This window comes from Schistocerca nitens, chromosome 1, assembly GCF_023898315.1.
Source record: "Schistocerca nitens isolate TAMUIC-IGC-003100 chromosome 1, iqSchNite1.1, whole genome shotgun sequence".
Taxonomy (NCBI): domain Eukaryota; kingdom Metazoa; phylum Arthropoda; class Insecta; order Orthoptera; family Acrididae; genus Schistocerca; species Schistocerca nitens.
In genome coordinates this window covers 479,735,207-479,761,112 of record NC_064614.1, presented here as the reverse complement: position 1 = coordinate 479,761,112, position 25,906 = coordinate 479,735,207, and the positions used below count along the sequence as shown (strand labels likewise).

Sequence of the window (25,906 nt, the reverse complement as noted above, 5' to 3'; positions counted from 1 at the left end):
ACATTATGCCTATCTCTCTTGTTAGACCTTTTCTGCCCCCATCCTGTTCCTTATCCACTGCATGTGGAAACATTGCTATAAGTCTTTCTTGCATTCGCAGTGCCAGATTTGCATCTGTGGAACTAATTTTTTTCAGCACAAATTGGTTCTGCATTAGCATACCTACCACGTTTCACTGCCACACTACAATTACCGCCCATACTGCATCTCTGTGAGAGGCTGCTTGATACATAGTAATGTGATATATGGTAATGACATTTGAAGATATTGACTGAAATACATTTGGCTTACATACTCTATTAATGTTTTGACGGACACAGACTACACATTTTATAAATATATATGGTATACATGTACATACACACTATTAAATGGGAACGGTTGTTACAAAAAAATCTCTGAGAGTACTTGATGAAATTACTTCTTTTTTTTTCACACAATACTCTATAAACATACAAACAGACTTATGCTACCTTTTTAAAATATATTGTAATGAGGAAATGTTGTTAGTTAAAAAATCTATAAAAGTTCTTGATTGATCGAGTTCAAATTTTTACACAATACTCTAATATACTTTTGGATGGACATAGGTCACACTTTTCTTTTAAATATGTGGTATATAAATTTATATATAATACATAAAACAGAATAAATTTATACATAATACATAAAACAGAAATGTTGTTAGTAAATTCTCAAAGTTCTTGAACGATTTATTTCCAATTTTTACACAATAGTGTAATAAACTTTTGAACAGATGTAGGCTATATATTTTTAAATATATATGGTAAACAAGTATATATGTAATATGTAAAGAGGAAATTTTGTTAGCAAGTTCCTGACTAATTTAATTCTAATTTTTATACGATGCTCTAAAACATTCAGACAGATATTAACTGTATATTTTTTAAATGTATGTAATATAAAAATTACATTTAATACATAAAGAGGACACATTGTAAGCAAAGATCTAAAAAACTTCTTGATAAGTTTTACTTCAAACTGTTCCACAATACTCTGCTAAAATTCATAGAGACATAGACTGTATGTTTTTAAAAAACAATGTACAGATTTTCTGTAAAAAGAGACTGTAAGAAAGAAAATGCTGTGCTGTAAAAAAGTGTGGTTTCGTTTCCTTTCTTGCTGTCCGTGTTAATGTAGATATCAAGACATTTAAACAATTAGACAAACTGTTTCTTCCATATACATTCTTTCTCCTTATGTATAAATTGAAATAAAAATTGTGTATACACCAGTGTGCTGCTTTGTCTTCATAATCACAGTCAGTTTTATGAGGAACATTGTATTTATGGCTTATCAAGTTATGGCTAGAATACTGCTATGAACTGAATCATTCATTCAAAATTTTGCAATCCTACCTACACACAGATTAAACTGAGAAATGCTGTCATTGAAGCTACCAACCTTACAGATCCAACCACTGGAAAGGCTCTCCTGTCCCCTTATGTTAATGATCCCAACCAATTTACCCATTAATTTAAGTGACTTCATTTAACAATCAAGGATTTATTTGCAATACCAATAAACATGGCTCCCAGGTAACACAGAGAGAGTGGAAGAGATGCAGAGAGACGGAGGGGGGGAGAAATTGGACAGACAGAAGGAGGAGGAGCAGGAGAGGAGGAGGAGATGGACAGAGAGAGGGCTGAGGAGGAGATGGAGATAGATTCTGGGAGGGGAGAAGGAGGTGGACAGTGTGGAGTGAGGAAGAGGGGCGATGAACAGAGAGAGGGGGATTGTTTTGCTTTGCTTGTTTTAGGGTGCAAAAACAACTAAGGACATCAGCACCCATGTCATAGCCTTAGATCCTCAAGAAGTAAGATAACTTAAAAATGTCATAACCTTAGATCATCAGGAAGTAACAGAACTTAAAAATGACTATACGTTAAGCCCAGTCAACAGAAGGAAAGCGACTAAAAACAAGGACTTCCTTGTGGAGAAAGGTCCCTAAAATACTCTTTAGAGACAGTGGACGTCCTGAACTAAAGATTAATGTCCTTCGCCACACTGCTATGACAGATAGAAAGTAAAACGTGGTCGACAGCCCGCACATTGTTTGCTAAAACAGCCTATAATGCAGACCGCAAACACACATGACAATCTAAGGGCATTTGGCCAGGAAATGGTGAACTGTCAATGACTGACAACAATGAGCGCAAAGCGCCAGGGGATCACCACTTAAAACAGCGACGGCTGGAACAACAATGCCCAATACGCAATCTAGGTAAAATGATGGCCTCATGGTGACAGGGCCGAGATGAGGTTGAGCAGGCCACTGGGAGAGGTCTGATTCACCTGAACCTGTTCCTGTGAAGAGAAAACCAGGGACCAGGGGTGATGCCAAAGTGACACCACCTGCCAAGAGACGGCAACACCGAGATCATCCAAAGTGATGGAAGAGCTAGCGGACTGAAGTACGAGGACTGCAGTCTTGGCAGTAGTGTCAGCAGCCACATTTCCTTCAGACCAACTTGACCAGGAACCCACAGGAACGTCAAAGTGGCTCCCTCAACAGTGAACAAATGGATACTTTCTTGGACCCGTTGCACTAAGGGATGGACTGTGTACAGCACACAGAGGCTCTGACGGGCACTGAGAAAATCGCAGCGTATGACAATCAAAAAGCCTGTGTCGCCGGATGTACTGGGTGGCCTGAAAGAGGGCAAAGAGCTCTGCTGTAAATATTGAGCAGTGTTCTGGAAGCTAATATCGAAAATGATTGATGCCAATAGCACACCCAATACCACAATCAGTCTCCAAGTCATCATTGTACACGAAGGTACCATAGCTAAGTTCTGTGCGGAGGTCAAGACACTTACAGCGATAGATCAAATCCAGAAACGAATGAAGTCCACAATGAACATGGGTCGCCGCACAAAGCCAAGGTGGTGGAGGACACCCCCATTGGGAACACATTGGGTAGTGTGAAGTGAAGCTGCTGGTGCAATAGCCAAAAAGCAAACTCCAGGAGGTAACGGAGAAGGACGCACTCCATACTGGGAGCCAACGGAGTCATTAAAGAACGTGGCATAGGGTGGGTGGCCGGGCTTGGCAGACAAGCAGCAAAATGAGAAGGGGAGGAGTGGGAGAAGGAGATTATAACATACATAAAGTTCATATACATATTTTGCAGTTATGAAACATTGCCAGGTTCCTTAGTTTGCAAATTAATGCAAAAACGTGTCTGCTGAAATGCTCCTATTAAACTGTAGTATTCTTAAGATAGGTAAAAAATAATAATAACTGGTACATAACATCTGTTGCAGAAGATGCCCATGCAAGTAATCATACGGGGTTTTGTTTTGAAAGTGTTTAAAAGCATTCAGAATGAAGTTGCAAATAAAACAATTGTAAAGCATTCAGAAATAAGTTACAAATAAAACAACTGTATCATTTCAAAGAGGAAAAGTTGCCATTTCATAAATTATCAGTGAGTTCAAATCAATGCCTTCATGAATTTTTGACTTCCGGTTCGCTTTACGCTGAAGCCGATGTCACAGACAACTGTAAGGCTTTCTTTTTTAGGCAGGTGATGATGCTACAGACGCACACAATAGAATGACACATGGTTGGAGTGTCACATGGTACAGGTTGGGACATCACAGGGCTCACTGTTCATTGCCTCACCAGCTACTTCATTTTGTGCACACTACTATAGCTTGCTGTAAGATTATGTTGCTCTGAGTAAAACCACATTATCGAATTGAGGCAAGTTCATAGAATATGTATGGCTTTCACCAACTTTTGGGCATTTCCCCATCACAAATCTCATAAACAATTCCCAAAACCATCTAGAGAAACATCATGACAAAATCTTTGTCACAGGAAATGTTAACTTATCCAAGTTTACTCTCCACCAGTAAATCCAATCTAACCATAACCTGAGTGGGCGATACTACAAAATATCATTGTAAATCAGCAGCAAGTCTTGGCTTTAAAAAAAGTAAAAGACAATGACTTCTTCAATGAAAGCATGAAATTTTAACTCCTATAAAACATAAATGGGAAGCATGTTTATTCATTAATTCAGGATCCATCCCCTTTAGTAAATAAGATAAATTTTCAGTAATTGATGTACAAATATCACTGGAATAGGAAACGTCGAGACTAGGCAGCAGAAAGGATTGAGAGAGGAGTGAACACTCCCAATCCCCAACATCTACAAAGTTTTTGTGTCTGAATAACAGGGATGTACGAATGCCTAGACAGGAAATCCAAAAGCTGAATACAACACAGCACCACTCACTGACAGCCGAGACATTTTGAGAGAATTTAACTCTATTGAACTGTAACTCTGCAGCTGCAGAATATTTTCTTCACTAATTTTCTGTAACATCTGCCACAACCTTGCAATGGCTGTACCAGTTGTCACTTACAGATTTCTTTTCCTCAGTCACCATACTTAAATAAAGGTGTTTGATCCTTCTCTACCACCACACATAAGTTTGCCATCTAATGTGATGCTCAATACAATATAGGATAATGACAGGTACACTTGAGCTTGGTATTAGTCGGAACAGCATGTGTTCCTATACATTGAAGTGTTTAGAGCAGCCAGTAACTCAGTCAACAGATGACACTTTCATGGGGTCAGCCAGGGCTAGGAAGTGTTAGCATTTCTCCTCACGATTGGGAAGCAATTTATAATGGAGATCCATCATTTTCGTGGTTGTGTGTCTATATGTCCAACTAGGATTTTCATCATGTACGTTCACTTGAATTTTGAATATTTCTGTGGGGGGAACTGGGCTTCTGTTACTTCATTGTTACTCGACAGATCTGGTGTGAGTAGTTTCAGTGCAGATGTGACAAGATTTCTAATAAGCTGGCAAATGGAGCAAGAGCCCAGTACGATGACACCTGGCTGCGTGTGGAAGGCAGGTAACACTCGCAGACAATAGGAATGATGTCAGGTAAAAACCAGTATAGATCAGTATTCTGGAGGCAGGGAACTGCTTCCATTTTCAGCTCAGCGGAGTATGGCAGATAGTGGAGAATATTCATTTTGAGCGTCCAAAAATAAATAATAGACAAATACACAGCCACGAAGAGAGTTAATGGACAAAATTAATGGCGGCAATGCCTTTATTATGCCTTTACTCTAGAGCAATTACTTTACAAGTTACACTACATAAAATGCTTTAGAGCTTATAAAATTTACATCTTCAGTATGTTAGTCTGATTGTGACACACAAGTTGCTGATTAGCTCTTATTAAGGGTGATCATTTTAACTGCACTGAATTTACACGATATACAAAACACAGGTGCAATCGCATGTGGTAATAGAATGGTAGAATTAATTAGCTTATAGACACTTACAGGTAAGACACAGATTGACACACAGCAGCATGCCATTCTGGGATCACTGTAGTTGTATAATTCAAGATCTGAAGATGCAGTTCACCAATTTATGCAGATAAGTTAATGAATGATTATGATAAAATTAAATAGGCAAATTAGGATAATATGATACAAAAAACACAAATTCGAAAACATGACGAGAAACTGGAGACAGTTTCCTTCCAGAATAACACGAAACATTGATGAGCATTTCATTTATGTGCATTTCTGTTGTACTATAAATTATAAAACATAAGAACAGTTTTTACCAGTATGTAGCTCAGGTACCAATCATTGCAGAACCAAGCACTTAAGGTTAATTTTCTTGTTTCATTGGTGTGCATGTAACAACATACATTTTAGTAACAAACTACGATTAATTTAAATAATTTAGATTGTACTTGCAAGACACAATCTGACATCAATTTGTAATGTCACAGGCCATGTAAAAAAGTGTGCAGAAGAACAGGAAGCCAGAGGCAATATTGGCTCGTGGGCTACTTACCATGGGAGCATGGTCTTGACCGGTTGTGTGGTAGGAATCGCCATTGGTTCGGGCTGGTACTGGTCACATTGATGAATTGCATAGAAGTTGTAGAGATATTTAATTTCATTGGGAAATTGTTAGCAGTTTGTTGAGTACTCTGTGTTACGAATGTGCACTGGTTTTGTTGTATAACAGAATGATTCCTGCCAGTTTTATGGCATGCCTGCTTTGATGTAGCTCTCAAAGGAAAGCACTATTAAGACAACTTTGACAGAAGAAACTTTTACTAACACACATGATCCAGATGTGTCACTTAAACCAAATTTTTTGAACTGGTCCACACCTACTGAAATTTCCATAAGATGCTGCAAACCTACACTTAAAGGGAACAGGTAATTGCAGTCTGCAAACACGCCTAAGAGACTGTTTCACCAGAAATAATACGTTTCATTACTTTTGCTGTTCAATCCCTTGTGTGAGTGTGTGTGGTATCACAATTTCAGACTTGGTTCCCCATGGACAGTAGCAACAATACTTTCTTGTGATGGCGCGACTTAGAAAAATTTAGTGAGTGTTGAGCTATAGCTTATTAATTCCACAGTATTGATCTGAGTTAGATCATACCAGTGATGAGCATTGCTTAGAATACAAATCTCAATTCACAAATAGTGAAGAGTGACTAATATTTTTTGGTGGGAGAAAGAGAGAGAGAGAGAGAGAGAGAGAGAGAGAGAGAGAAATCACATTTATTGAATTTCTATATATTTGTCCAACAACATTATTGAAGCTATAAGCTACCGCTACACTTTTCTCAAGAACATTATTTATTATTTGAGCTGTAAGCACTGTGGATTTTTTACTTGGGACTTAACGCAGATGGGTGTTGTCAATCTCCGACTAGATTCAAGAAATCTTTTCACTTCACTTCACTTCATAACTGGAATTAAGAGAATGCCAAATCAGGCCACTTGTAATACAAATTGTGTGTACAGTGCAGCTCCAATTCATCAGTAACTGAGCCTTGTTAACGGACCTACATTACCGAGTGATGGAAAGGTTAGATAACGGGAAGAGGTAAATGATGAAGGGCTGAGTTCCAGTATCCCAACCAATGAAATCATGCAACAATTTGATCAAATCTGTGATCTGATCTGCGACTGGTGCTCTGGCAGATGAATTTACTTATGCTGGACACCCAACTATTTACACAGCTGTCACAGAAATGCTCTGATACTGGAAACTGTGCGCAAGATGGGTACAGCATGCACACCTGACAAGGGCAACACATGGCTGTCGAAAAGTTTCAGTGTATCCACACTGCAAGGCATAATTCAATGTCAACATCAAAAGCCAACAGCAATTGCGTTATTTGGATCTTTCTCATGAGCTATTTCACTGTTCTGTCTTTTAATCACTTCACTGAAACTCCACAGTTGATCTTTAATGACTAAAACATGAAGAACATTAGACAACAACACAACATCTATTTTGACTCCGTAAGTACTGCATGTCTTAATACATATGTTGTGAAACTACTTTGTGTTGTCCAGTTGATCATGACTCTCTGTTACCCGATTTGTTCCTTCAGTAAATTCTGCTGCTTCTACCTTTATATTTGTTAACTTTCTAAGACCAACTGTACATAAAAGCAGAATTTTACAGATAAAGCAATGTGATGTGAGGTAATCTAAATGATTAATGGAAAATCTCATATAAAGATGTGAAACAAATACTAACAAAGAGATAGAGGGGCTGGCCAGTACTTAGCTCAGTACAGCCGATAGATACACAAAAAACAGAACCGAAAATTTACGTTCCTAGCTTTCGGAACAAATGTTCCTTCATCAGGGAGGAGAGAGGGGAATGGGGATGAAGGAACATTTGTTCCGAAAGCTAGGAACGTAAATTTTCGGTTCTGTTTTTTGTGTATCTATCGGCTGTACTGAGCTGAGGTAAGTACTGGCCAGCCCCTCTATCTCTTTGTTAGTTGATGTGAGGTAAAACAGACAATGTTTCAGCAATTCAAGGTGGGTAATTCTCTTGTCAGTGGGAAGATTACAGTTTTTGCTCAAAACTGTTTTACACACACACACACACACACACACACACACACACACACACACACACACACACACTGGGGAAAATTTTTGGTATGTCTCCATCATTCAACTCTCATAGTCTGGGAAATTTCATTCACGTTTCAGTCAGTGAAAAAAATGTTTGGATGGACACTGTAGTGTTCTTGAAAGCTTTCAGAGATAATGTCTATGCAACATATTCAGAACAATACATTCGCTTTGAATCAATTTTGTAATTAAAAAGTTAATTGAAAGCAGTGGTAGATGTTCCAGACTTACCCATTGAAAGTATCCTTCAGTCCATTAGTTCCCACAAGTGACTCTTCATCCAATATTTTTGCCACCAAGTCATCGACCATAGAATTGCTAGAAATAGCTCCATCTTGGTTTAAAAGCTCCCTGTCCTGTCCATTCTGCAATCACGTCATTTCAAAGGCACAAATGTAGTATAACTCTAACACATGTTAAAAATACTGGAACTAAAAAATTCCTAACAACTGGACAGAGGATGATCTTGCACCTGAATGTAACATTTGCATAAGTTATTCATGTAAACATTGCATAAGGTAGTAAACCGTAATGTCCACACAAGACATGACCATTTAACAAATAGGATCAGTAGTGAGTGATAAAGGTATGACTATACAAGTGCTCTATCAGTACATTATGCACAGTCATTAAAAGAAAATGAGATGGTGGAAAAGGGCATTACCACATCAACAAAGTAACTAGTTTGAATTGAAAAGCTGAGAAATGACAAAGTAGTTAGCAACATGGATATTAACAAAGCAAGAATGAAAAATGGACAAAGGGGATACACAAAGTGAGGCAGTCCACGGTAATGAGCGGTGAGGACAGGTGAACTGGGGTTTGTCTAATGCATGTATGAGAACCACTGGACAAACATGACTAGTAGAACAAAATCTCTCCAAATAATGGGTAAACAAACAGGCAAGAAAGAAAATAAAGAATTAATAAAAGGTTGAAAACTACAAGAGTGAGGGATTGGTTATTAGCATGAACAAAAATTGAAAAAGATGAGTTACAGAGGTGAATATGTCTCAGGTTGTCATCTTATGGAAATAATTTTCAATGGGAGTCTTTCCGAAAGCCACTATAAGAAGATTATAGAAACAACAAACAAATTGTGGATATTATGAGATACGTGAACTGCAGTTCTAAATTTCAATATTTTAAATAGAGCAACAAATCCCTCAAATACAGTCATCTTGTTTCCTATCATAGACCAACAATCATTGCACAATAAATGCCACAGCACATAAAACCTACTGACAGTTCAAAACAGTAATACTAGTACTCCCATGTATAACACATTTTTCCATAGTTTATTATTTACCAGGTAAATTCTCTCACAATTACAATAAATAAACTATCATAAAGTCCCTTGACAAAGAGGACTAGGTGTAAAGCTGAAGATAAAACAGCAGTTGTAGTACTGCCCCTGTATCCTGCATGAGCATTAGCAAGTAACATTATGTAAATTTACTACACAGCACAAATATTGAGATTTACAAAAGTTTTATCGCCCTTACAGCCAAAAAAATAAGTTTTTAAATCACTGCAAAAATTCAATCTCTATCATTGCTGCCAAATGCTTTTCTAGAAACTGACCCTTGTGCCCCATTTTTTTCAATATTGGGAGTGCCAAGTTATTTGAAGATAAATGCAAGATTATCCCTTCATCGATAACCCGACACTGCTACTTAAATTTTGCATGAACCGTTTTCATAATATTAGAAATTAATACAGGGTGTATACGCGGACAAGGGAAAAAAAATTCCCGGATTTCCCGTTTAAAAACACACTTTCTCTCGGGTGAAAACACTTTTTCCATGTTAAGTGACAGTATATTTTCACTGCAAAACCTCTCAATGGGTTTATACACGGGCGTTGAATTTCCGGCACTTCATGGAAAAAAGACATGTTTTGGAAATATCTTTGATGTGCAGCAACATGCACGCTGTGTATTTTCGTATTACGAAAGTATACATTGGAATTCCACCAAACACTGCATGTTACTTTCCGAATCATTGAAATCGAGATTGCAATGCGCTTTTGTAAGTCAGTCATAGCCCATGTCACGTCATCTCGCCAGCTAATGACAGCAGATAATCAGAGCATAGGACATGTGATGCAGTCAGCCAATAGCACCTTCACCGTTAAGTAGCACGAACTCACAAACAGGGAAAGTTACAAATGTGCCAGTAAAATTTTTAATAATGACGTAAATGTCTGATCTTCAGGATTCGAAATTCTAAATGGCTCGTCATCAAAGAGTTCATCTTTAAATGAGAGTCAAACGCTCTGCGATTTAAGAAATTCATGGTACATTCTTGCACATAGTTCAACTTACGTATAAGGATATTTATTTTGAAAGTAACACTTTTCAAACCACCATTCACAATATTTTCCCGCGACCTGTTAGAAATAGGTTCATTTCAGCAGTTGCCAAAGAGCGCAGATAACGGCCACACCGCACTTGCGCAGCTACCATGACGTAGAAAGCCCGTATGTACGTACGTGTAAAACATTGAAAGATCATACATTATGTCATAAAAGAAACAAGACATCAGAGGATACTCCAAGAACATCAGTATCTCGTGAACCATGCTAAAATGTGCACATTTAAAATGCATACTTAAAGTGCACATTCGTATGTCCTGATTCCCAATAACCTCGACCTCGTATTAAGCTTTTCAGTGTGGTTTTCTGGCTGTAAATTTTCTTGGATCAGTACTGTATTATATCATGCTTGGTTCTTTATTATGGCATAATTCCATACGTACTAGAAGATGAAAACATGCACTTCAAATAGCGAACAGTGAAACTAACCAGTACTGTGGAATTAAACATTTCATTTCAAATACATTGACTGCCTTTGCGGGAAAGGTTAATAAAAGTCAAATTCCTTTAGCACACAGACAAAAATAACTTCATTGTTCTGCAAGGCGATTAATGCTTGACTGTCAGAAAGGTGGAAATAAAATCTGTAACTAATAACATATTTTAGCCTTCTGTAATTATGTGAATGCATTTTAATTCACTTGGTAGCTCCCGGCAACAGATATCCATTTTTTCATTTGACGCGAGAGTAAACAAAGGAGAAATAGCAAAATCACTAAATGTAAACACGGTCACGTGGAGACTAGCCACTATAACTCAAACAGCTCTGCGCATCAGCCTTGGATCTACGATATTTGCTAACCGGGTCAATACTAAAAAAAAAAAATCGAATTTTCAAAAATAGGTTCATCTTGTAGCGCACGTCTTTCTGAAAAGTCTGAAACATAAAACGTGTGTTCGAGGAAATGTAAGACATGTAGTTTGGTCTTAAGTGTGGTTCAAATGGCTCTGAGCACTATGGGACCTAACTTCTGAGGTCATCAGTCCCCTAGAACTTAGAACTACTTAAACCTAACTAACCTAAGGACATCACACACATCCATGCCCGAGGCAGGATGCGAACCTGCGACCGCAGCGGTCGCGCGATTCCAGACTGTAGCGCCTAGAACCGCTCGGCCACCCCGGCCGGCTCTTAAGTGTGGCAAAGTGCAGTGCCACACCTCTTCATACAGCATTCCTCTATCGCACATCACTGTATTTCGCTCTGTGGTATTGAAACGTGTATATTTTGTAATGGATGCCATCAAACTATATTCAGGACAGTGGAAATTGAAATGCCCTGTGGTGCCTCTCCTGCTCCCAGTCAGCCGGTTTGGCAGCCTGACCCTCTTAAAAAAAAATCTCGCAATTAATAGCGAATGGAATTAACAAGAACTCTTCAGAAAATTTGCACTCTTTATTGCCTATTAGCTAATAACTTGCTGTTTCATGTGACAAATTAAATATAGGATACATAAAACCAATAAAGACAAGACACAAGCAAGAAAGTACACATTTCTTCAATCTTTAGCTCCTAGCATTTTTTTCTCTCTCTCTCTCTAATCATGCTACAGCTTTACATGGCGTGCTTTCCTTTCTGCGAAAGAATCTATTACTTCATTGAAGTTCGTCAAACGTTCTGCTACATGAAAAATCGAAATGTCGTTATCTAATACAGAAAAAGTTGTTAATACAAATAATACCCAAGACTGGAGTGGTTTCTCGATCTGATTACGTCTATTTTGTCAACAAACAAAACAAAAAACAAAATAGGCCTTTCTAATATTGCAGCAGTTTTGTAAAACACACCAAATCAACGAGACTGTTTTGGCACAAATGGTCATTTTTATAACACGACAGAATATAATTCACGAAGTACCATTATCAAATGCCTATTAGGCATTCCCACAGTTAATTCTTTAACTTGCTACTAAGCCCCATTTTAGTAACCACAAGCTATACAACATGCTCTGGCTAGTTACTGGATAGATGGGTACCTACTTATTTATCTTCTTTCTGTTCTAATGCCATCACGGAGATTCTTTTTGGTCTTATTATTATAATCATCCTTTGCACTATTATTTGAGGAGAGGAACACTAATAAAGGCAAAGAAAATAAAATGAATGTATGATGTATTGTGACCATTACTGAAATAATAAGTTATCCGAAGAGAACTGCAGGACAGAGTAAAACTAATATCCAATGTAATTCTTACAGCACACTTCTGTACTTTGAGAATCTCTACAAAAAAAGTGTTTAATAAGCAGAATGAATCAGGTTCTATATTTTTAAATTAGCTGTATAAAATTAATCAGGTGCACTGCAAAAGTACCTGAACTAAGATGCTTCGATAGTTTTGAAGTATGGGTTTGCCAAGCCAAACTGTGGTCCAAAAGTTGCCACAAAAACTGCACATTACCTAATCCTTGTATTTCATTCTCTCATTCTCTGAACAAACTTTGGTTACAGGATATGAAGCACTATGAAAACTACTGAGTAATGCCTTTTCAGTAAGAGGGCTAGTACTTTATTCCATTGCTTCTTGTCATCTGCAGGAGGGAAAGTTTTTGCATCTTACGACAATGTTAATGAAAGGTCATTAGATATAACACAGACCTGATTGCTTCGAATTCTTAGTGCATATTACTGTGTGATGGATTTGTTGGTTGGTTGCTTGGTTGGTTGTTTGTTCAGGGGTTAAGGGGCTAAACAGATGTCAACAGTCCCTTGTTCAGGAGATATTCCATCTTGAGTTAAAGACATCAACCAGAGATCACATCGAATTTATGATAGTATGAAGATGTGGTAAAATCAACGAACAGAAATAAACACTGGTACCACAAATGAAAAATAATACAGATAGAGATAATAGTATACAAATCGGGTCAGTATGCTAGTTAGACTGTAGACAAGAGCTGTCCCAGGCCTCATCTGCAGTGATACACACCTCACCCGCCCACATCTACCCCACCCCTCCCACCAATCGAACACAGGGCTAAGACAGCAACAGAATAAATAATGATTCCCCATGAGATGATTAATAATAGTAAACAGGAGAAAATAATGCAATTACGATTCTAAAAACGCAGTGGGCCCAAAAGTCTACAAAACATGAGGAAGCTAAAGATATAATTAACATCAGTACGACTGACAACAGCCAAACAAAATGAGGTAAATTATCAAATTATCAGATCAGTAGGTGGGTCAGCAGTGTTGAGTGTCTCCCAGGGCTCAGTATGCAGCAGAGGGTATCCCACCCACAACTGTCTCACCCTTCATCCATTGCTTTCACAAGGTTAAAGATGGGAACAGATGCCTAATGTGGCAGTAGACACCCAACCCCAACCATCATGACCCTGCCCTGAAAACAGTTTAAAATGTTATATCTGAGAATAAGAATCACTTTCTCAGATGAAACAAACAACCAGTTCAAATGTCCAGTTGTCATCTGCAAACATCCTGGATGACCAAGCTTGACATTGAGAGTGTAAAGACTGGGGCATTACACCAGGATGTGTGGTTTACTTACTTATTTGCATATTCTGTAATTATATACTGAGGTGACATAAGTTGTGGGATAACTCCTCACATATGTTGGAGGACCTCCTTTTTCCCAGTGTAGTGTAGCAATTTGACAAGACATGGACAAAAGTTGTTAGAAGTCCCCTGTAGAAATAATGAGCCATGCTTCCTCTACAGCCATCCATAATTGCAGAAGTGTTGCCAATGAAATGTTTTGTGCATGAACTGATCTACCGATTATGTCCTACAAATTTTGATGGGATTCCTGTCAGCAATCTGGGTGGCCAAATTATTCACTTGAACTGTCCAAATTGTTCTTCAAATCAATTGCGTACAATTGCGGCCTGGTGATTGTCATCCACAAAAATTCCAGTGTTGTTTGGCACGAATGGCTGCAAATGGTTTCCAGGCAGTCGGACATTGCCACTTCCAGTCAATGATCAGTTCAGCTGGACTGGAAAAACCAGTCAACTCCATGTCAATACAGCCCATATCATTGTGGAGCCACCACCACCTTTCACAGTGCTTTGTTGACAACTTGGATTCATGAGTTCGTGGGGTATGCGCCACACACTAACCCTACTATCAACTCTTCCCATATTAAATCACGACTCATGTGACCAGGCCACAGTTTTCAAGACATCTAGGGCACAAGCAATATGGTCATGAGCCCAGGATAGGCACTGCAGTTGATGTCATGCTGTTAGCAAAGGCACACGTGTAGGTAGTCTGTTGCCACAGCCCATTAATCCCACAATTCGGCATACTGACTCAACAGATACATTCATAATGTGTCCCGCATTGATTTCTGCAGTTACTTCACACAGTGTTGCTTGTCAGTTAGCAATGACAACTGCATGCAAACACTACTGTTGTCTGCCGTTAAGTGAAGACCATTGGCCACTGGGTTGTCCATGGTGAGAAGTAACGTCTGCAATTTGGTATTCTCGTCACTCTTGACACTGTGGACCACGGAATACTGAATTCCCTAATGGTTTCCAAAATGGAATGTCCCACATGTCAAGATCCAACTACCATTCCAGATCCCAAGTCCGTTAATTCCTGTTGTGCAGCCATAATCACATCTTGAACATTTTCACATGAATCATCTAAGTACAAATAACAGTTCCACCAATGCACTGCCCTTTTATGCCTTGTGTATGCAGTACTACCGCCACCTGTGTATAAACATATTGCTATCCCATGGCTTTTGTCACCTCAGTGTATGGGACCTGCCATAAAAACACAGTGACAATGAAGCTCACATACACACACAAGAAGACAGAAGTACAATTTGTGAGGATAGGACATGTGGTCAGCTGTGATCTTGCTGAAATGATTTAGGGAAAGTACGGAACACTTTTAATCAGGATGGCCAGAAACAGCTAACTCCATTCTGAATGTGAAGTAAGTACCTCAACACTGCACTGCCTCATTCAGTAGGTCCCCATTGTACAAAGCTCTTTGGGTCATACATAATTTGCACTGTATAACTTAAGACAGTTTTACACTACACCAATGCGCACACTTTGGCACCCAGTGGCCAGCAAATACCATGAGCATCTATGTATCCATGTCCTCCCTTCAGCCCATCTACAAAACAGAGGCAGCATCCCCCAGACGAGTGAGATGCTGAGCTCAAGGGAACAACAAGACATTATCATCATACATTATAGATCTTCGCACTTTTACTTGTAAAAGTATTACACTTTTAAGTTATGTAGCAGGTTGTTGTTGTTGTTCCCTATTATTATTAACCCCTACTCTTCTGAGTCCCAAAAGTCAGTTTTGACCATAGTGTGCAAGACCTCACACAGATACAATGTGCTGCACATATGCAGTCCTGGACTCAGCTTGCCTCAGCACTATTGGGCATGTCTTAGCTTCGTAAGATTTGTTTTGGCTATGTTGGTCCTTCTTGAGACTACTTGGTATCATGCAACATTTCATTTGACAGTGTGATGCAATACTGTTTCTTCCGGCATTTGGTACCCCATCTTTCAGTCAGCATGACTCTCCTATTGTGGTGGCAACACTGTTTATCCCTAGCTATTTGTTTGTGATATAAAGGAAATTCAAAGGTCCAGTGGCTGTTGCAATGAGACATCCATTCTAAAAGAGGCAGTCTTGCAACATAAAAAATCGGAAGCACAGTTCTTGTCCAAGTGAAGGAAGAGAATTCTCAATATTTATTATGCAGCTTTGTAACTGCTAGGTACTGCAAATTTTCTACAAAAAAGCTTTAAAACTCCATTCACAAAGGACAAAGATTTAGTTTGTGATAAAAAAAACAAAAATGACAAGAATCAACAGTCAAGTAACATGGGAATCATTAGTTTTTACAACAATACACACTTTCTTCTAAATTTACAAGCATGTAACATGTGATGAAGTAGGCGGTATGAATAGTAAATTTTCTAAAGTCGCATGGGTTACTGAACCAACAGTTTTTGGAGGAATAAATGGACAATATGGAAACTTTATACGTGGTGATTTTTCTAAATGAGAACAAACTGCAAAAAACAATTCCTGAGAGAATAAGAAGCAAGCAAGTTGTATGGACATATGGCCGGAAATGTATTCAAAGTCAGGTACACCTACTTGGAGGTACAAAATAAAAAAGATCTTTCATAGTGTTGGTTTCAGTGATTAAAAGCACATATGAGAGTAGGATTGTTCTGTATGTACTAGTGTTTTAGCTCTGCACTCAAGGGAGCAGTGAGCTGGAACACCACCATGTTGTAGCAGCCACATTGCCCTTCATACTATCAAAGGCATGTCTTCCAACAAGCGAGGCAGGATGACCCGCAGGAAGTGCAGATATGGCTCACATGTGAGGCATTGTCAAGGATGACTGGGCACCAATATTTCCCACCTACACACTGAGGCTACACCAGTGCTGACGGTTCACTGCCAACATACCAAGGCACTTCTTTGTAGCCCACAGTTGGGTGTTTTGAAGTTACAGCCTGTTAAGTACGGGCATGGTTGGCACACACAGATGATAAAAGATATTGCACTAGTTCTTTCACAGGCCAAGGTCCTCACCTTTTTTCTTCATGCAACGTCCATAAACCATTAGTTTACCTCACATTTTTGACTAGAGAGAAGAGACTCAAGTGCAGCTTACGCTTCAAATTTTGAGGCTGTTTTTCTCTGTAGAAGCAAGGGGTAACTAATGCTGTAATTTTTCCCCCGAGGCATGCAGTTCTACTATATGGTTAAAATATTCCTGAGGTAAAATAGTTCCCCATCTGGATTTCCGTGTGGGGACTACTCAGGAGGATTTCGTCATCAGGAGAAACAAGACAGGCAATCTATGGATCGGAACGAGGAATGTTACATCCCTTAATCGGGCATGTAGATTAGAAAATTTAAAAAGGGAAAAGGATAAGTTGAAGTTAGATATAGTGCAAATTAGTGAAGCTCGGTTGCAGGAGGAACAGGTAATCTGATCTGGTGAATACAGTGTTATAAATACAAATATGGTTAATGCAGGGGTAGGTTTAGTAATGAATAAGAAAATAGGAATGCAGGTAAGCTACTATGAACTGCATTGTGAATGCATTGTTGTAGCCAAGATAGACATGAAACCCATGCCTATCACAGTTTACATGCCAACTAGCTCTGCAGATAATGAAGAGAGTGAAGAAATGTATGGTGAGGTAAAATAAATTATTCGGATAGTTAAAGGAGATGAAAATTTAATTGTGATGGGGGACTGGAATTCAATACTAGGAAACAGAAGAAAAGGAAAAATAGTAGGTGAATATGGATTGCTGGAAAGAGATGAAAGAGGAACCCACCTGGTAGAATTTTGCACAGAGCGTAATTTAATCATTCAAGAATCATAAAAGAAGGTTGTATTCATGGAAGACACCTGCAGCCACTGGAAGATTTCAGACTGATTATATAATGCTAAGACAGAGATTTCGAAGCCAGATTTTAAGTTGTAAGATATTCTCATGGGCATAAGTGGCCTCCAGCCACAATTAATTGGTTATGGACTGTACATTAAAACCAAAGAAATTGCAAAGAGGTAGGTAATTAAAGAGATTGGACCCGGATAGGTTGAAAGAACCAGACTTTGTTTAGAGTTTCAGAGGGAGCACTAGACAACAATTGATAGAACATGAGAAAGAAATACAGTAGAAGACGAAATGGTAGCTCTGAGAGCTGAAATAGTGAAGGAAGCAGAGGATCAAAGAGGTAAAGAGACAAGCCCTGGTAGAAATCTCTGGATAACACAAGAGATACTGAATTTAACTGATGAAAAGAGAAACTATAAAAATGCAGCACATGAAGCATGCAAGTGGGAATACAAATGTCTAAAAAATGAGACTGACAGGAAATGCAAAATTGCTAAGCAGGAATAGCTGGAGAACAAATGTAAGGATTTAGAAGTATATTTCACCAGGGGTACGGTAGATACCACCTTCAGGAAAATTTAAGAGGCCTTTGGATAAAAGAGAAGCAGATGTACAAATACCAAGAGCTCATATGGAAAACCAGTCCTAAGCAAATTAGGGAAATCTGAAAGGTGGAAGGAGTATATAGAGGGTCTATACAAAGGAGATGACCTTTAAAGCAATATTATAGAACTGGAATAGAATGTAGATGAAGACGGGATAGGAGATATGATGGCAAGACAAATTTGACAGAGCACTGGAAGGCCTAACTAGAAACAAGGCTCTGGGAGTAGATGACATTCTGTCATAACTACTGACAGCCTTGCCAGAGCCAGCCATGATAAAACTCTTTAGGCAAAACACTTTCAGACTTCAAAAAGAACATAATAAATCTAATTCCAAAGAAATCAGGTGCTGACAGGTGTGAATATTACTGAACTACGAATTTAATAAATCATGGTCGCAAAATACTAACATGAATTATTTATAAAAGAATAGAAAGACTGGTACAAGCTAATCTCGAGAAGATAAGCTTGGATTCTGGAGAAACGTAAGAACATGTGGGGCAATACTGACCCTAAGATTAGACTTAGATAAAGCTTTTAACAATGTTGACTGGATCACTCTCTTTGAAATTCTGGAGGTAGTAGGTGTAAAATATATGGTGCAAAAGACTACTTACAACCTGTACAGAAGTCAGCTGGCAGTTACAACAGTCGAGGGGCATGGAAGGGAAGCAATGGTTAGAAGGGAGTGATATGGGTTGCAGCCTATCACCAATGTTATTCAACCTGTATTTTGAGCAAGCAGTAAAGGAAACCAAAGAAAATTTGGGGAAGGAATTATGGTTCAGAGAGAAGAAATAAAAACTTTAAAGTTTGCCAAGGGCATCATCATTCTGTCAGAGACAACAAAGGACTTTGAAGAGCAGCTGAACGGAATGGACAATGTCTTGAAAGGATAATAAAGGATGAACATCAACAATAGCAAAACAAGGATAATGGAATGTAGTCTATATCAGGTGATGCTGAGGGGAATTAGATTAGGAGATGAGACACTCACAAGGAGTACATTGGTTTTCTTATTTGTGGACCAAAATAACTGATGATGGCCGAAGTAAAGAGGATTGAAAGTATAGACTGGCAATGGCAAGAAAACCATTTCTGAAGAAAAGAAATTAGTTAACATCAACACAGAGTTGAAATTCTTTTCTGAATGTATTTGACTGGAGTGTAGCCACATATGGAAGTGAAACATGGATGATAAACAGTTTAAACAAAAAGAGTATAGATGTTTTTGAAATGTTGCTTTGCAGAAGAATGTTGAAGATTAGGTGAACAGATCATGTAAACAATAAGGAGGTACTGAATAGAACTGGGAAGAAAAGAAATTTGTGGCACAACCTGACTCGAAGAAAAGATCAGTTGGTAGGACACATTTTAAGGAATCACCAATTTAGTATTGGAGGGAAGTACGGGGGTAAAAATTGTAGAGGGAGACTACAGGATGAATAGAGTAAGCAGATTCAGAAGGATGTATAAGGGGCATTCAAAAAGAAATGAGCCGGAGTATGGAATGCGCAAACCGGTGACAGGAGGCTAATATTGTGGTGTGTGTAACGAGGTGTGGTTCCGATCAGAGCATGGAAGTTCACAGGTTGTCGTTAGAGGGCACACGTGCACATCACTTGACTATACAGAGCTAGCAGCTGCAGGCATCAATCGTCCAACACTGCCAGATGCATTGCAAACAGAGACATGGAGGTGTCAAATGAAGAGCAAAGAGGTATTGTTCATTTTATGACAGCAGAAGGAGTGTGAGGAATGAACATTCATCGACGAATGTCACCAGTGTATGGTGAACACTGCATGTCCCTTGCAAGGGTTAAGGTGTGGCACAAACGCTTCAGGGAAGGACAAGTTTCGTTAGCCGATGATGCACGGTCTGGAGCACCACACTGCATTACCAATGACATCGTCTAGATGGTGGATGTACTCTTTACCCAGGACTGCCAAATGACAGTGAAAGCCATAGCCGCCATGGTCGGATTGAGCGTCTGAAGTGTTCACACCATCATGAAGGAATGACTGCACATGCATAAAGGGTGTGTCCAATGGGTGACCCACAGTCTTCAACCACACCAGGAAGCATGTCAAATGGCCCACTGTCTTCCTCATCTGTAGCACTATACTCGAGAAGGAGAATGCGTTCCTGTCATGAGTGGTGGCTGGAGATGAGTCATGGTGTCATCACTTCCAACCAGAATCAGAACGACAGAGTCTCCTGTGGAAGCATCCAGGGTCACCAACACCAAAAAAAGCCAAGGCCATCCACATGAGTGCAGGAAAGGTTATACTGACGTTCTTCTTTGACCAAGATGGCCTCCTCCTGATTCGCTTCCCACAGCACGGGACAACAGTGAATGCCAAGCATTATTCGCAAAACCTTGATCACCCTTTGCCAAGCCATCAAATCAAAATGACCAGGCAATCTCCAGTTGTGGAACTCCCACATATATTCAAATGAGAGGTTCTCGGCCACCCTCCTTACAGTATGGATCTCTCTCCCTGTGATTACGCCATTTCTGGTCCCCTTAAAAAGGCTCTGAGGGGCAAACGATTCACCTCAGACAACAACTTCCAGCTGTACATGTGGAACTGGTTAACATAGCAGCCCGGGGAATTTCATGAGACTGCCATTCACCGTCTTGTGTCACAATGGGACAAGTGTCTCAACAGCTATGGTCAATACTTCTAACATACAGATACTGGTTTCTGTAATTACACCTCCGGCTCGTTTCTTTTTGAACGCCCCTTATAAGTTGCAGTAGATATTCGGAGATGAAGAGCCTTGCACTGGTTAGAGCAGCATGGAGATTGGAACCAAACCAATTTTCGGACAGAAGACCACAACAACAATGGCTAGTGGCAGTTGTCATGAAGAATGTTTCACACCACTGTCTGTCTTACCTCATACTGGTGAACCACCTGTCTGGTGCTGATACCAGGGTTACTGTCAAAGATACTGTATCTCCACCTTCAACTGATTGAAATGCAGTTCTGACCATATGCCCATTTATGCCCATTACAACCCTTCTCATTTCTTGTCCTCTCGAGGACTGTTTCCTACACTTTGTCCCCACATATAATACAAAAAATAACCGTTTATATTACTGCAACTTGTAATGGTTGAATTGATGGACCCACTTGCAACATTTTTTTCAATTTAAGATCTGCATTGTTGAATTTCTGAAGAAAAACAAAAAAACATGAATGAATTGCAGACATTGCATTGTCCTGGACTTAACTGCACATTTTAACATCCTCAGTAAGACACTGAAAGGTGAGAAGCAACATATTCGTTATTTTTTGGGGAAGTGGAAGCAAATAAAAATAAAATCTCATTATGGAAGGGACATCACCTGACAAAGAACACAGTTCATTTCCCAATGCTTTCTGGTGTTAATGAAAATAAGAATTCGAAAGAATTTATTTTGGTGTTGAAAAAATTACAGAAACAGTTTTTTTAAACGTTTTTCAGGACACTGTCGATCAACAATTGTTTTCTAGAGCCTTTGCCATTCCATTTGAAAGCACCCCTTTGCATATGCAGAGGGAATTTATGTCTGTGATGTATTTCCCATTTAAAAGACAAATTCTTTTACATTAAAACTATTCATGAGTTCTGTGAAGTTTTGTTAAGGAACAATTTCCATGTTTCCGTAATGAGGCTGTAAAAAGGATATCCATGTTTTGATCAACATAATTGTGGAATGTTTTATTAACTCCCCTCCAAGAGTATGAACCTACAGTCAAGGCTATATAACAACCTGAATGGCAAAAAACAGCGAAATTATGTCTGTATATGTGCTGTTTTGTTTTGTTTTAGGGCAAAAAAGAAGCTAAGATCATACACGCCAATGTCAAAACCTTAGAACACTAATATGAAAAAGAAATTAAAAGTGACTATGCATTAAGCCCAATCAATGGAAGAAAAGCAGGCTAGGAACAAGGACTTCTCTTGGAGGCAGATCCACAACACACACCCTAGACAAAACAGAGGTCCCGAACTAAAGATTACAGTGCTATATTACTATGATGGATAAGAAGTAAAACTAAAATGGCCAATAACAGATCACAAACATACATTAGAATGTAAGTGGTTACAAAAAGGGCATTCGGTAAGGAAATGGCAAACTGTCAAAAGTTGATGACCATGAGCACAAGAGTGGTGAGGGATGACCACTTAACAAATGGCAACAGCTAGAACGACAGTGCCCAATACACAATCTAGCTAAAATGATCTCCTTGTGGCTAAGAGGAGGTAAGCCAGGCAGACGGGAGAGGTTTGCTTCCCCAGAGCTTGTGCCCACGAAGGGAAGATCAGTCGTGATGCCACAGTGACACCGCATGCTGCAGACAGCAACATGGAGATCATCAGAAGGAATGGAAAAACTAGCTGGCTGTGGTAGGAGGGAGGACTGCAGCCTTGGCAGTAGTGTCAGCAGCCTCGTTTCCCATCAGAATAATGTGGCCGAGAACCCACATAAACATCACAGTGGCTCCCTCAAGAATGAGCAAGTGGAAGCTTTTGTGGACCCTTTGGACTGTGTACAGCACACAGAGGTTCTAAAGTGCACTGGGAGAATCGGTGCCGATGGCACAATTGAAAAGCCAGTGTCGCTGGATGTACTGCATGGCTGACATAGGGCGAAGAGCTCTGCTGTAAATAATGAGCAGTGTTCCAGAAGCTGACACAAAAATTGTCGGTGCCAATGAAGAAAGCACACATGACACCACAGTCAGTCTGAGAGCCCTCAGTGTACAAAATGGTAGCATTGATAAGTTCCATGCAAAGGTTGAGAAACTTACACCATTAGATCAAATCTGGAGTAGCTTCATTAGGAAGCTAATGAAGTCCAAGGTGAAAACAGGCCGTCGCATGAAGCCAAGGTGGAGGAGGGTACACACCCATCCGGAAAGTGGCACACAGAGTGAAGTTAAGCTGCTGGAGCAATAGCCGGAAGCAAACTCCAGGAGGTAGCAGAAAACAGGGACACGCCCAATACTGGCAGTCAAAGGAATCATCAAAGAAGGAGGCGTAGGATGGGTGGCCATGCATGCCAGACAAATGGCATGCATATCTGCTGAGCAGAACATCATGCCGGTATGACAGCGATAGTGTGGCAGTTTCTGCATAGAGACGCTCAAGCCGGATAGCGTGAAAGGTGCCAGTGGCCAAACGGATTCCACGATGGAGGATTGTTTTTCAACAGTGTAAGATGGACAGATGTGCAGATTTATAAACGAAACACCCACAGTCTAGTTTCAAATGATCAAAGGATTGGTACCAACAGATGAGGGTGGTCCAATCCGCTCCCAAAGAAGTACCGCTTAGGACATGTAAGACACTGAGGGACCGGGTGCAGTGCCAGCCAGGTAAGACATATGGGAGGACTAAGAAAAGTTTCCTACCAAGCATGAGCCCCAGGAATTTCACAGTTCCAGCGAACGGAAGAACAACAGTCCCAAGATGTAAAGACGGTGGAAGAAACCCACTGCACTGCCGCAAATTCACGAAAGCCATTGTCACTGCTTCAAGAGTAAATACAATTAGATCATCAATGAAGACAGCACTCAAGCAGACACATCCATGGAGAACTGCAATAGATTGCAAAACCGTCGACGAAATGGGAGGTGGAGATGCCTGGCAGGAGACAAGCAATAATAGGGTTAAAGGCTAAAGCAAATAGGACAACACTCAGGACACAGCCCCGAGTCACACTGTTTTCCTAGATAAAGGTGTCTGACAATGCAAAACCCACACGTAACTTGAAGAGCAGGTGACTTCGGAAGCCCCATGTGCACAGAGTATGGAGGATACCAGTCCTCTAGCACGTGTCATTTGCTTTCTCCGTATCAAAAAACCTGGCCACAGCTGTTATTTCCACAGAAAACCATTCATGACATGGATTGACAAAGTGACGAGATGGTCAACTACAAAGTGGCACTCTCAAAATCCACACTGTGCAATTGTTAGTAAATTGTGAGACTCGCGCCAACATAACCAGACGGGCATGAATCATACATTTCATCACCTTTCAAACACAGCTGATAAGAGAAATGTGGTGGTAGCTAGAAGAAAGATATTTGTTCTTACCAGGCTTAGATATGGATACGACAGTTGCTTCACATCAGTGTCTGGGAAACATGCTATCTGTCCAGATGTGATTGTACATATGAAGGAGAAAGTGCTTGCCCACAAGAGAAAAGGGCTGCAACATCTGAAAGTTATTATAACAAATACAGTTCGCCATCATAGGATGATGGTTAAATCACAGAGAGCATGCCTCCCCGCAAGAATTGCGCCACGGCATGCCTCAGTCCACCAAGGGATTGGGATGCGGTATGGTAAAGATGAAGTGCTAGGTGTGGAACGTTCTGCGCTGCTAAGGATGAATTTTGTGAGGTACTCTACCTGGTCATCCACAACTGGGGAAATGTTGTTCACTGAAGGTCGCCAGGAAGTAGTAAAGCCGACAGCCTTCGGAAGCTGCCAATTGGGTTTCACATAGTTGGGGGAGGAGTCATCAATCGGATAGCACACAGGAACTGGTCCCCTGAGTACTTGTCAGAGAGAACGGACCACCTGAGACAATGGATAAACTGTGCAGTGCAAAACAAGAGGTCTAAATGGTAACAGAAGTGCATAGAGTGTGAAAGGAATGTGGGTGCTCCAGTGTTATGGCAGATGAGGCTCATCTGATTGAGAAGGTAAGCCAACAGTGCACATCTTGAACAGGTTCTGGAAGAGCCCCAAAGGGGATGGCACGAATTTAAGTCACCAAACAGCAAAAAAGGGTGAGGGAATTGCACAATAAGCTGGAGGAAATCTGCCCTAGTGACACTGAATGATGGAGGGATGTAGATGTACAAAGAGAAAAGGTGAAGTGAGGAAGGAAAATGTAGACTGCAACAGCTTGCTGCCAGATGTCCAGTGAGATGGTTTGACTATGATCATCATCCCGGATGAGCAGCCGGGCTCTCCCATGAGATGGAATGCCATCCTCAGTGGGAAGGTAAAATCAGACTGGAAAGAAATGAGAGAGGTCAAAGCAATCATGAGGACACAGTTTTGTTTCCAAGGGGCAGAAAACAAATGGTGGCTACGATTTCAATAGCAGCTGTAATATCTCCTTGTTGGATCTAGCACTGCGAACATGCCACTGGAGGAGAGTCATGACGGGGAAAGGGAAGGAGGGGAAAAAATGAAGGGTTGTCAAATCGGTGGCTGGCAAGTGCCAGCCTTTGAAGACTCACTGCTACAGGGCACAGAGGCTGGAAACTCCTGCTCTACAAGATTTACAGAGGTGTCAGCATTATCAATGGGTTGGCCCGCAGTTTCCAGGGCAGAAAAACAGTCGGTGGTGAGCAACCAGAGAAATGAAAGTTGCTCGGGTGAGAGTATCACGTGACGACACCACTGAAGAGGGCCTCTAAGTAAGCAAAGAAAAAGACCATTTGCCTTTGATTTCTTGGAGCCTTTGCGGTTGGCGAATGAAGACTTGATGCTTGTTGGCTGTAGGTATGTAAAAAGTCTCCAAGGAAGTTCTTTCCAGCCTGCCAGTTGTGTAGCAGGTGATTT

General features: G+C 40.1%; 1 protein-coding gene across 1 annotated transcript in view; it reads right to left on the bottom strand.

Annotated features, from left to right (window-relative positions):
* Window positions 1-25,906, bottom strand: part of LOC126255192 (uncharacterized) — a 298,436-nt gene that overhangs the window by 237,060 nt on the left and 35,470 nt on the right. The window contains exon 3 of the mRNA XM_049955377.1: window positions 8,207-8,340. Coding sequence (XP_049811334.1) covers window positions 8,207-8,340 — 134 coding nt within the window. The remainder of the gene's footprint in view (window positions 1-8,206; window positions 8,341-25,906) is intronic.